The sequence below is a fragment of the Hemiscyllium ocellatum genome, chromosome 16 (genome assembly GCF_020745735.1).
Source record: "Hemiscyllium ocellatum isolate sHemOce1 chromosome 16, sHemOce1.pat.X.cur, whole genome shotgun sequence".
Lineage (NCBI taxonomy): Eukaryota > Metazoa > Chordata > Chondrichthyes > Orectolobiformes > Hemiscylliidae > Hemiscyllium > Hemiscyllium ocellatum.
Window position 1 is genome coordinate 75,063,671 of NC_083416.1, and position 14,135 is coordinate 75,077,805.

The 14,135-nt window shown below is 42.5% G+C and overlaps 1 protein-coding gene across 1 annotated transcript in view; it reads left to right on the forward strand.

Annotated features, from left to right (window-relative positions):
• flt4 (fms related receptor tyrosine kinase 4) overlaps positions 1 to 13,295 on the forward strand; it is a 237,547-nt gene extending 224,252 nt beyond the window's left edge. Inside the window, exons 27-30 of the mRNA XM_060837385.1 lie at positions 2,231 to 2,370; positions 4,164 to 4,284; positions 5,043 to 5,128; positions 7,404 to 13,295. Coding sequence (XP_060693368.1) covers positions 2,231 to 2,370; positions 4,164 to 4,284; positions 5,043 to 5,128; positions 7,404 to 7,614 — 558 coding nt within the window. The 3' untranslated portion in view covers positions 7,615 to 13,295. The remainder of the gene's footprint in view (positions 1 to 2,230; positions 2,371 to 4,163; positions 4,285 to 5,042; positions 5,129 to 7,403) is intronic.
• The last annotated feature ends 840 nt before the right edge of the window (positions 13,296 to 14,135 follow it).

A 14,135-nucleotide genomic window follows, 5' to 3' on the forward strand; every position in this document is an offset into this window, starting at 1 on the left:
CATCCTGCCACCCCAGGAACTGCAAAACCTGCGCCCACACCTTCTCCCTCACCTCCATCCAAGGCCCTAAAGGAGCCTTCCACATCCATCTAAGTTTTACCTGCACATCCACTAATATCATTTATTGTATCCGTTGCTCCTGATGCGGTCTCCTCTACACTGGGGAGACTGGACGCCTCCTAGCAGAGCACTTTGGACGCCTCCTAGCAGAGCACTTTAGGGAACATCTCCAGGATACCCGCATCAATCAACCACACCGCCCTGTGGCCCAACATTTCAACTCCCCCTCCCACTCTGCTGAGGACATGGAGGTCCTGGGCCTCCTTCACCGCCGCTCCCCCACCACCAGAAGCCTGGAGGAAGAATGCCTCACCTTCCGCCTCGGAACACTTCAACCCCAGGGCATCAATGTGGACTTCAACAGTTTCCTCTTTTTCCCTTCGCCCACCTCACCCTAGTTCCAAACTTCCAGCTCAGCACTGTCCCCATGACTTGTCCCGACTTGTCCTACCTGTCTAGCTCCTTTTCCACCTATCCACTCCACCCTCTCCTCCCTGACCTATCACTTTCATCTCCTCCCCCACTCACCTATTGTACTCTATGCTACTTTCTCCCCACCCCCACCCTCCTCTAGCTTATCTCTCCACACTTCAGGCTCACTGCCTTTATTCCTGATTTCACTGCACTTTGGATGCTGCCTGAACTGCTGTGCTCTTCCAGCACCACTGATCCAGGCAGATCAAAATAGTCTCTTTCACAAAAATTCACTCAAAGTACTGAATTTGTTCTCTGTGTCTATCTTTGATGGGCTTTCCCCTCATTGTCTCCAAGCCCCAAGGCACTGACTCTCACCATTCAGTAGAACTGAAACACCTCATCCAAATTGGTGTTCTGTAGACCACTGGGTCCAGCAAGGCATCGGAACCTAAGGTCAATCTATTGCCAATCAGCTTCCATTTCTGCTTCCCTCAGTAGCACTTTGTGGACTGTGATCAGGAAGTGGGACCCTGCTAGCATTGCCCTTGAGAAAATTAACTAACTCACAAGACATAGCTTATGAGAAGTCATAGGAATGTGTGATGATGAGATGTTTCCTAAAGCTTTCCACATTTGTAGCTATCCATAACCTTGGGCAAATGGTGAACAATATGACTCCTTCATGGGTTCAAGTTCCATTCCAGAGTTCTTTTTTATTGTGTGATTTTTTTCATGCCACTGACTGGTTCACCATTTATTGCCCATCTCTAAATGCTTTTGTGAATGTGGAGGTGGAAGGTACATCCGTAGTGCTGTTAGAAAGGGATTTCCACGATTTTGACCCAGCGGCAGTGAAGCAATGGCTCTATATGATCAAAACATTTGCAACTTGGAGGGGAACCTGCAGCGTCTCATGCACCTACTGTCCTTGTGCTTCTAGTTGGTAGAAGACATGGCTTTAGAAAGTGCTATTGAAGGAGGCTTGATATGATCTGCAGCGCACCTTGGAGGCGTACATGTTTCTACCATGGTGTTGGAGTGGTGGAGGGAGTGAATGCTTAAGATGGTGGGCAGAGTGTCTGGATTTGTCTTGGATGGCATTGTGATTCTTGAGTGCTGATTGGAGCATTATAACTCAAGGATGACACTACCAATGAAATAAATACTAGCCTTGCAATTGACACCCACATTCCAAGAAAAGTAATCCTTTTTTGTTTGTTTTACTTATGCGGCGGGGCACTCACAAGCTGAATCTGTGCTCAAGCATTTTCTTAGGCTTTCACTGTACCTTTGGAGGTTTAATTTAAAATCCTCAGGAATCTTCCTGTCATCTGGAACAATACAAGACAGACGGACATAACCTTTGACTTATTAATTGCATATACATCTTTGACTCCTGACATTTCCATGGCAGAATAAACTTGAGGAAATGCTGCCCTGTGTTTCAAAACTGCAATTAAACCAATGCCCCATCTACACCCTCAGCTGGATGGCAAAGGTCCAACACTCACTATTTTGAAAAGAGGGAGTTCTTCCCAGTGCTCTGGGGCATCCCTCAACCAACATGAGTAGAACAACAGACTATCTGGTCACTATCACATTGCTGCTGGTGGGACCTTGCTGTGTGCAGATTGGCTGCCATAGTTCCACGATTTCAACAGCGACTACATTTCAAAAGTGACTCTGAAGCGCTTTGGTATATCCTGAGGTTGTATAAGATGCTTTATAAATGCAAGTTTATCTTCTCTTTTAGGATGGGAAAGACTACATTCCTCTCAGTATGTTGCAGTGTACGGAAGACGACTTGTGTTTTTCCCAGCCGCGTTCATCCATGTCTCACGGAGATGATAAAGGGTCTAAAGCAAGATTACGATGTGACAGTATAGGACCAAGGTAAGCCGTGGACAAAAAGGTTTGTACATGATTGGCCAGTTGCAGGAATACATCGAGTAAAAAATGAGGTCTGCAGATGCTGGAGATCACAGCTGCAAATGTGTTGCTGGTCAAAGCACAGCAGGCCAGGCAGCATCTCAGGAATAGAGAATTCGATGTTTCGAGCATAAGCCCTTCAGGCTTATGCTCGAAACGTCGAATTCTCTATTCCTGAGATGCTGCCTGGCCTGCTGTGCTTTGACCAGCAACACATTTGCAGTTGCAGGAATACAGCCAACATCTGCAATGCTCCACAACCTCAACTCTTATGACAGAGTGTTCTCCTCCTTCAATACCCAAGATCATGCAACCCAACTCCCACCAGCAGCACCACCCAGCCAATGCAGCAGGTGCAGAATCTGAAACTATCCTTAACAGTCAGAGCCAGCTCCCACCCCAGTGTATTACAATGACAGGACACCCCATCATTCTCTAATATCATCAGACTGCAGTATCTGCACCTCAGAATCCTATAATCTAACACTACCTTCACCCTTGATACTTCTTCTAACAGCAAACTCCAGTAATTGTCCCAAGACTCTCAGATTTCAACCCTTGCCATGAGACTTCAGTTCCAGCAATACCAGTGCAATGGTACCAGAACCCATCAAACCATCTATAGGTGTTGCACAAAACCACACCCCATTCTCTTCCATTGCAACATACATGCGCACTACCAATTTCATAGAATCCCTACAGTGTGGAAACATTAGGCCCAACAAGTCTATATTGATCCTCTGAAGAGTATCCCACTCAGATCCATTTACCCCTGACTAATGCACCTAGCTAACACATCCCTGGACACTTTGGGTAATTTAGCATGGCCAATCCACCTAACTTTCACATCTTTATGACTGTGGGAAAAAAACCAAAGTACCCAGAGGAAACCCACGCAGACACGGGGATAATGTGCAAACTCACACAGATAGGTGCCCAAGGCTGGACTCAAACCTGGATCCCTGGTGCTGTGAGGCCACAGTGCAAACCACTGAGCCATCGTGCCGCCCTAATGTTACATCAACACCCACCATCAGGCCCACACACGTGACTGCCTTCAGCTCCAGACAAACACATGCTTTCAGGTCTGTGTAGACTGATTTTGATTTCATTTGATTCATTTATTGTAGTCACGTGTACCTAAGTACAGTGAAAAGCTTTGTTTATGAGCAGTACAGGCAGATCATAGCAAGCAAGAACATTCAGATCATAGACTTTGTTGAGATTTCAAATTTGAGTGCACAGTATGTTGAAGGATAGGTGCTGCAGTGTGATTTACATAGCGTGCGATTTACATAGCGTGTGATTTACATAGAGTGTGATTTACATAGAGTGTGATTTACATAGAGTGTGGTACTGGAGTGAGATCTGTATGTGGTTGCTTGATGGAGTGAGGTTTGTGTTGACAGTGGGTGCCATGTAGATTGGACATGATGCTGGATGAGGTTTCTGTTGTGGTGGGGCTGGAATGAGATTTGTAAAGAGGCTGACTGCTGGAGTGAGATTTGTGTTGAGAATGGATGCTGGGATAAGATTGTATTGAGTATGGGTGCTGGAGTAGGGTTTGTGGTGTTGCTGGGTGCTGGAGTGAAATTTGCAATGAGGGTGGTGCTGGAGTGAGGTTGGCATTGAGCGAGAGTGCTGAAGTGCAGGTTGTGCTGAGGGTGGATCGTCAGTAGCACATACATGGAGGGTGGGTGCTGGAGTATGGTTTATGTTGACCAACAGGTGACTCACTGGAATTTATTTCTCTGCAGATACTATAACTGTGTCTCTTTTTCTGGACATATATCGGGAGAGAGTCAGATTAAATGCCCATCAAGAGTGAAAACATTTGAAGATGTCCCAGTGGAAGAGACAATGCAGACCATGCAAAATGTGAGTAATCCATGTCTCCCAAATCCAGGTTAATACTTCATCCCTTTGTGGCCTCTTTGCTTCTTGCATGTTACTAACTCCTCCCCACCTCCAGCAAAATGGAATGCTTCTTGCCATGTCATGCAATGCTATATGGATTGGTATTGGCAAAAAGATTCTGAGAGATGCACATATTATAGTGTTTTAAGGTTGGTCCGTGTTAGATTAGCGCATCTCGGAGGGGTCTGGTGGTGATGAAGCTGCTGCAATGTCTCAGTCCACTCTTGGGTTAATGAGGTGGGGATGAATCTTTAGCCAGGGTTCCTGACTAGAATGTGGGCCTCACTCTCTGATGGGAATAAGCTCAGGCAACACTTGGACAAAGAGGTCAATAGAAGGGCCCCTAAGCTGTTTGGAACTGCAAATGGCCCATTTAGTAAGAGGAAGATAACTGAGGAATTAGAAACCTTTGCTAGAAGAGAAATTTGAGCACTACAAGAGTCTGATTCCCCATTAGTTGCTATGGGTGCTACCAGTAGAGACCAATTTCATTTCCTGTTTGTAAGTTTTCAGCCTGTTATATCAGTAGCACAATTACCTCTTTTGAGCATCAGTTTTTATATAAAAATAGATTTGGAAGTCTAATCTGTGAGTCCCACTGTGATACATTGAACCCAAACATACTCTGCCAAGAAGATCACTACTGAAACATTGCTGCGATATTTTTGCAGTGCCACTGTTGCAATTTAATTTCCATTCCCTGCCAACCTTTATTTCAGGACAACCAGACAGACAGTGGGATGGTCCTGGCATCTGAAGAGCTTGAGAAGATAGAGATCAAGCATAAAAAGCAAATGGTGTTCAGGTGAGGTGCAGATAGGGTGGAGGGGAGGTGTCTCCTTGGTATATGCATTCCATTGTCTAACTGTGTCATAAAACCATAGCCAACCTTGCCCACTTGAAAGCTGTTGCTATTCATTTCCTTTCATTCCCTATGTTGGGGAACAGAACACTTTGCAGTACAATCATTGAGAATCAGGACAAAGCAGCCCGCTTGATTGGCACCACATCCACAGGATGCATTCCCTCCATGACCAATACTGTCGTAGCAGTGTGTACTATCTACAAGATGCACTGCAGAAATTCACCAAAGATCCTTAGGCAGTAACTTTCAGACCCAAAACCAGAAGGACCAGGGCACCAGATATATAGGAGCACTGTTTATCATCCTGACTTAGAAATATATTGTCGCTCCTTCACTGTTGCTGGGTCAAAACCTTGGAATTCTCCCCTGAGGGCATTGTGGGACAATCTAAGCTTGTGGATTGCTGCAGTTCAAGAAGGCAGCTCACCAGCACCTTCTCAAAGGCAATTAGTGATGGGCAGTAAATGCTGGCCAGCCAGCAACACCTTCACCCCATGGGCAAATAAAAGAAAATACAATGTAAAGCTCCATCCTCATCAAACATTCCCAGGAAAGGTGCAACTCGTGGTTAAATACCGAGTAAAGCTTTCTCTACACTGTTCCCCTTGAACATTCAGGGGGACAGGTACAGCATGGGATTAAACATGGAGCAAAGCACCACCCCAGCAAACACTAAAATAAAACAAAGAACTGCAGATGCTGGAGATCGGACACAAAAACAGAAATTACTGGAAAAACACAGCAATTCTGATGAAGAATCTCCTGACTCGAAACATTAAGTCTGCTTTCTTCTCACAGTTGCTGTCAGACCTGCTGAGTTTCTCCAGCAATTTCAGTTTTTGTTCCCCATCAAACACTGACATAACCTTTGTATTCTTTGATACTGTATGAAGGAAGGGGTAAAGATTCAGTACTTAAAAGAATTAATTTTATCATAGCTCAAATTTCACAAAGTCAATGCCTATCACGAACCAAAAAATACCTGAAAGAACTGCACGTGTGGGAAACCCAGCATTCTAAAGATGGGTCACTGGATCCAAAACGTTAATTCTGATTTATCTCCCAGATGCTACCAGAGCTGCTGAGTTTTTCCAGTAATTTCTGTTTTTGTTACTTAAGCCTATATTATCTGCTACTCGCTTAAAAAAATACTCTCTTTCAGAGAAAATCTGGATAAAATAACCGTTATCCGGCTAATACAAATAAGTTTGTCTCCGAGTCTCTCCTATTTGAGTCTCAGTTTCACAGCATAAGGGAATATACAGTCGACAAATTAGTTATGATCTGCTTTATTCAGGACAATTGCTAAAGAAATCTACATGTTAAGCAATCACAACTGGCTGTTAAATAGGTTAAATATTTGATGTATTTGCTGAAACTCTCATCAAAAAGTCCTGTTTCAACTTCCATTTACTACACAGTGGGTCTGCACACCAATATCCTTTTAACCAGGAATCTCTGATGTGATTGTGTTATGTTAGTGATTGTCAGGATGTGGGCATCACTTCCAAGCCCATCATTTATTGTCCATCGATAATTGCCCTCATGACGGAGGTGGTGAGTGACTACCTGAACTGTTGCAGCTCATGTAGTGTGTGTACACCCACATGCTGTTACGGAGAAGGTCCCAGGATTCTGACCCAACAACAACGAAGTAACAGCCAATTATAAATCCAAGAGGAAAGCTTGCAGTCAGTGGAGTACTCATGCGCCTTCTGTTCTTGATCTTCCAAGTGTCAGAGGTCATAAGTCAATCAAAGAAATGTCGCTCATTCAACACCAGTATTACCAAATAATGTGATTGCACTAGAAGAAGCAACCAACAAGATCACGTGAGAACAGTTTTTGTCTTAAAACATCCCAAGAAGCCTTGCATGAGAGGTATTTAACAAAACTTTGACGTTGAACCACGTAAGGAGGCAGCAGAACTGGTGAACAAAATCTTCAGAGGCAGATTTTAAGGAGCATTTTAAAGGAAGAGAGAGGAATAAAGGGATGAAGAATTTGAGGGAGGAAATTATGGAAAGGAATTGTCGCCAATGGCAGAGGTGTGTGTGTGTGTGTGTGTGTGTGTGTGTGTGTGTGTGTGTGTGTGTGTGTGTGTGTGTGTGTGTGTGTGTGTGTGTGTGTGTGTGTGTGAAGAGCAATGACACCTCATCCTTTTCAACCTTTAGGGCTGCAATTTAACTCCTGTTCTTTTGTTCTTTCATGATAGAAAACCTTCAAGTCAACACACAGACTTGGCCTCAGAGTTTTGCAGACGGCCAGATAGGTGTAGATGCAGATCAGCCTTGCATCCTGAGGCCTCAGGGCAGACCATTCACAGCAATGACTATGGACACCTCTTGCATGGTGCTCAGGAGCACAAGGGATGGAGTACACAGCGTATGGATCCCACCGCTTCAGAAAACACCTCCAGCTTCTAGTGCCCAACTCCCATGTGAAGAATTTCCACAAGACTTTTAGTACCAGCCCGAAGCATAATTTTAGACTTTGCTCAAAGAATGTCTTGCTCACTCTAAGCAGGTCTTCAACTGTAAGTGACATGAAGTAACTAAATATCAAACAAATCAAGGAGGTGGAATTTCAGCTGTTTTCCCAGTTGCAAAGATTCAGTTGTTGTACAAACTGCCCAGTTTTCAACTGCTATGATTTAACTGCAAATGGAGACTTGGCTGTTTCTATAACTAACTGCCTGGGAATAAGTTTGAAACCTACCCCAGCTGTGTTGGAGGACCTTAGTTTTCCCATAAAGAAACTATATATAACCGGATTTATAATTATGACATTATTCAAAGAATCCTTTTAAAAGTCTGTTGTTTCCTTTTTTACATTTTTTTCTCTAGTTTTATCGTCAATTCACTTGGAATCTGTGTATTTTGACACTACGATATAACAAAAAAATAGAATTTAATAGTAAAGTTGCTTGTACACAGGTTCCTCATACACTGAGGGTAGGGCAGGGACACCCAATTCTCAGTGTTGACCATTTATTGTGAGATTGTTAATGTTTATATAAAGAATGTCTGTATGATTTTGTATCAAGTGGTGAGCAACCGAAATCTTCTCTCCTTGAGAATAATCAAGTGATTTCCTTTCTGAAGTGTTAAGATATTGAGATGTTCAGTGTTTGTATCCAAGACAGTCTCACTCATTCGCTACCACACTCCCTTTCATCTGATTGTCACATTCCCCCAAGTCTGTAGCTGTGCTTCCATTCACTGGACTGTCTGACCCTGTCTGCTAAACTACAGAAAAGATACCAAGACTCATACACAGAGGAAAATAAGTAATTTACATATCTGCAGTGCTTTTCACAACTTCACAGCATTCATTGGCTAGCAAAGTAGCTAGGGAGTACTTTTAAAATGTAGTTACTATGGCTGTTGCACTGCCGAAGCTATGGCAGAGGAGTGAATGACCAGATGATTCTTTTTAATATCTGTTGATGGGTAACTCTTAGCCAGCATGTTGTACGTGGGGGAATCTCCCCTTTTCTTCTTCAAAATCCATACTGTGCTCCAGTCTAACCATGCACCAGGTCTGTGCACCGGTCCAACTACAACTACTGACTGCTCATAGATCTAGCTTCAACCTCTGACTGCCCTCCAGTCTAGCTGCAACCCTAGGCTGCAGTCCTGTCAATCTACAACCCCACACTGCCCTCCTGTCCAGCTGTGACCCCCACACTGCCCTCCTGTCCAGCTGTGACCCCCACACTGCCTTCCTGTCCAGCTGTGACCCCACACTGCCCTCCTGTCCAGCTGTGACCCCACACTGCCCTCCTGTCCAGCTGTGACCCCCACACTGCCCTCCTGTCCACCTGTGGTCCCACACTGCCTTCCTGTCCAGCTGTGACCCCCACACTGCCCTCCTGTCCAGCTGTGACCTCCACACTGCCCTCCTGTCCAGCTGTGATCCAACACTGCCCTCCTGTCCAGCTGTGACCTTCACACTGCCCTCCTGTCCAGCTGTGACCCCCACACTGCCCTCCTAGCTAGCCATGACTTCACGCTGCATTTCCATCCATCCATGACTCCAGACTGTGTTCCCATCAATCTGGGACTCAGACAGAACTCCTATCCAGCCCCAATCTAGACGACATTATATGTGTTTAGATTAGAATGGTGCTGGAAAAGCACAGCAGTTCAGGCAGCATCTGAGGAGCAGTAAAATCGACGTTTTAGGCAAAAGCCCTTCATCAGGAATACAGCAGGGCTTTTGCCCGAAACGTCAATTTTTCTGCTCCTCGGATGCTGCCTGAACTGCTGTGCTTTTCCAGCACCACTCTAATCTAGACTCTGGTTTCCAGCATCTGCAGTCATTGGTTTTACCGTAGACTACACTACATTCCTGTATTGTTCATGTTTCCACCAACTGCAAAACCATGGAAAACTACCTATTGCTTTATAAATCCCAAACGTCAGATTTCTGATGCAAAGGGAATATTAGGGATTTCAACTGTCTTGGTGTCTTTTTTTTGTGATTCATTTTATTCATCTTAGTATCTTGTTTCATTCCTGTAATGTACTCAACTCAGGTAAAGCATCCCACCCTTTCTATTCATAACCTTTATTCATACACCCATGAAAATATTATGCAAACTACATTATACACAGATTAATCAATGTGAATATTACTGGGAGGAGAGAAGAGGGATGAGAAGAGAGAAGAGGAGAGCGACGGTTCTGTGCATTTCATTTCAACAGGTTTTTGACTCATGTTTTTGGAAAATGAGGAATTTTATTGATTTAAGTGACTGAGATTGTGGTTTATAAATGCTTCCGTCTTCTTGTTGAAACTGATACTTTGATTGCTAACTCTGGGCAGTTTGCCTGGCCTTTAGAGAAATGTGATACTCTGAAATATCATTAATTATTATATATAATGACTTGTATTTACATTAAGCTTTTAACATAGCAAAATGTACCAAGGTTCTGAACTGGAGCTCATCAAACAGAAGCTTGACACCAAGCTACATGAGGAATAAAAGGGAAGGTGACTGAACGTTTGCTGAAAGAGGTATGTTTTTAAGGAAAATCTCCAGGGAGGGAACTGGGAGAATTTCAAGGTTAAGGCCAGAAGGACTGTAGGAGGTTACAGAGCTAGGGGGAGCAAAGCCATGTAGGGATTTGAACACAGTGATGAAGAGTTTAAAATTGAGATGTTGCTGGACTGCTTGTACTGCTATATATCTATTATAGAGAGGACTAATGATCTACTTTTCATTCTCCTAACATTGTCACCTGGGTTAATGATCCATATTTTTACAGGTATCGCCATCCTTACCCCTTCAAGTACCTATCCACCTTGTGAGTTTGTGACAGTGAACAATGACAGGCTATTTGATTCCAGAGACATCTACATTGCTAAAGCTTATTTTGTCCCTCAATCAACACCCACAGATTAATACATAAACACAGTAATGCACACACATGTACACTCTGTGATACCCAGTTTGGGTTCTGCCAGGGCCATTCAGTTCCTGAACTTGGTTCAAATATGGCCAAAAAAGCTGAATTCAAGAGGTGAGGTGAGAGTGACAGCCCTTGACATCATGAAAGAGCCCTAGCAAAACTGGAATCAATGGGTATCAGGGGACAAGCTCTCTGTTGGTTGGAGTCATACCAGGCATGTAGGAAGATGGTTGTGGTTGTTGAAGGTCAGTCATTTCAGATCCAGGCCATCTCTGCAGGTATTCCTCACATTAGTGTCCTAGTCCCAACCATCTTCAGCTGCTTTATCAATGACCTTCTCTCCATCATCAGGTTAGAAGTGGGGAGATGTTCATCAATGATTGCACAATGTTCAGCACCACTCATGGCTCCTCAGACACTGAAACAGTCCAAATTCAAATGCAACACGACCGAAACAATATCCAGACACGGGCTGACAAGTGCCAAGTAACACTTGTTACTTCAATGTCACTGGGTCAAAATTCTGGAAGCCCCTCCCCAGTGGCATTGATGGGTCAACCTACACAATATGAAATGCAACGGTTCCACAAGGCAGTTCACTGTCACCTTCTCAATGGCAATTAGGGACAGGTTTAAATGTTGGCCAGCCAGTGATGCCCATGTTGAATGAGTGCATAAAAGAAAACATCAATGCACCCACATGCATAGACTAACACACATTCTTGTATACACATTCAAAATGCAAAAATACAAATGCACACACATGCATTGACTAACATATGTACATATTAGTACACATACTTCCATTGGACAACCCATACAAGCACAGGTAAAAAGACATTTGACAAGTGTAGTTGTGAATTAATTGGACTGACAACTATCATCGTGCCTATTCTCTAACTCAGATCAGTTATCAAAAAAAAGGCCAAGAAACGAAGAAAAAATCTTGAGGTCTACCTTGATGTTAAACAACAGTGGAAATGGATGGTAGTAAGATGTTGTGATTTTTATTCCTGAAGAAGTGACACAATTGTTTTGACCTCATAGACCAGTGGAAATGGTTTGAATAGTTGCATTCAAGAACAATATGCTTAAATACTTGAAGAAGGAAAAATTGCAGTGCCATGAATAAAGGGCATGAGAGATTCGATTTATTAGATATTTCCTTTAGAGAGCTGGCATATTCAGGGTGGCCTGAATGGCCACCTATGCTGTTTACTCAAATGATTGACTGTAGGCCATATGGGGAAAGTAGGGGTAAGTGAAGTTAAGGCTTTAGTCAAGTTAGTCAGAGGATTCTGAAACCTCAGTGATTTTGATTTTATACTTGCTGTAACAAACAAAAACAATGGTTATGGAGCTGGTGGAACTGAAAGACAATCATAGACAGCTTTAGGTTTAACTGATTGACCACCTATTATTAAACACAAAATAACTTATAAATGCAGAAAAAAAAGGAAATTTAGCCTGGCCTTTTTGGATTTGATCAACCTTAGCTCCTGACAAATCCCTCAACCTTTCCAATTCCTCAATACTACCTTCTCGCCAAATTGGTAAACCAGGCCTTGCTATATCATATGCTTCAAACCATAGTTGTATTTTGACCATGATCAGTTGCTAGTTCCCTCTAGCCTTCAATTTGATCCACCTGAGTCCATTCACAAAACAATTTCATAACAAAGTCCACACTTTGCCCCTTAAGTATTTTTATGAATGGATTTTCAGTTGTTACCAGGTCAGCTACTTTGAATTTGATCACTGAATTGCTGCTGATTTAATTAATGATATCCTGCTCATTGTTATCACATATCTCTATTTATTAACTGGAAATGCTACTGTGGAACAACTTGCGATAATGTTTAACGATGGGATCAGATTGAAAAGGTCTGTACATTTTCATTCACTGGCAAAACTGCAGGGCAACTCGCTATTTTTCTCTCTTCTTTCATCAATACAGCAATGAGGTTGCTCCCATTAAGTTTCTGCTCTATTTCTCCTGAATTCAAAAAGCTCCAACATGCATTACTCCTCTTCCAGGGATTATTAACCTGCTGATATCAACATTCGTGTCCTTAATCTGATTAGTTTTCAGGTACTCGGTTGGTGCAATCTCCACCTCACTCCAAACTCTGGAACCTCTTCCCCTCCCTCAATCTCCACTGGTAACTGTGAAACTTCTTATGTCTCTAAGCTTTCCTTCAAATGATACACTTTGGGAATCTGAAACCTATGTCCATGTGACACCAACATATTGCTCAGATTCAGAACTGCACCTTCACTACGGACCATTTCAATCAAACAGGGGCATTTAAACCTGAAGTGCTGACATGGCTTTGTGAATGTTGCCTGCAGTTTTCCCATCTTTCAGTGTTATTTGGTAACTGTTATATTTTTATTGTGTCTCTCTTAGATATTTTGAATGGATTTCTGTCACAATTGCTAAAGCCACAGCTATTGTTTACAGTTATATTAATAATAAAGGGGGGATAAGTCAGCACAGATCATTGTGCATGAGGAGATGATATCCCATTTATAGGAGGAATTGTTAAGAATTAAAATGTTACACTGAGATTTCATCTACATTTAACTATTTACAGCATAATAAACAATTTGTGTGTGTGTGTGATGTGTATTGTACATAGCATATTGTGTGAAACTGAATATGAAATATTTCCAAGACATGTATAACATACAGAAATAAATCTGTTTTGATAGTGGAAGTGTGAGGAACCTCTCCTCATGGTTTACTTTGCAATGAGCCAAATTTGTTTGTGTTCTGATTTTGGAAGCAACATGATTGGCCAAACATCTTATGCTCCAAACTGCTGAAAAATCAAACAATCTGACAACATTCGTCATTAGACTTCACTTCTTGCTAGGTGTTCACGCCAAAATGGGTTGCATTGGACTCACATACAAAAGGAATCTAGATTTCACCTCTTCTTTGCTGTCTCATCTCACATCCCTTGATTCTTCTAGATTCCTGAAATATAATTCTAAGCTTTGAATTTGTCCAATAACGGAGTTTCTACAGCTGTCTGGGATAGACAAAACCAAAGATTCTCAGCTGGCTGAGTGAAGAACTTACCCCCTCATCTGTCCGATATGATTGACCCTTTAGTTATAGATTCTCTGACCAAGTGAATCAAATCTCTCAGCATCTATCCTACTAAACCCCCGTGAACATTGAATGTTTCATTAAGATCACCATTCTATGAATATAGACCCATTTTAATCAACTTTCTCAGATAACCATCTCGAGCCTAAAACCAATCAGGCACTACACTGTATGAAATATAATATGTTGTTGGGAATACATATTTATAATTAAGGACTATCTGGGAAAAACTGTAAGATGTTTAACTATTCAGACATTGTCTGTCTGAAAAGGATTTTACCATCTGATTTCTTGGAAACTAAAGTCAACAATGTAATGTATGCTGTCAGACACTTTTTTAAACTTGAAATCAAGTGATTTTGGAGAAACAACTAAGCAAAGTTTTCAAAGAGATAAGGGATGGTGTTTGTTG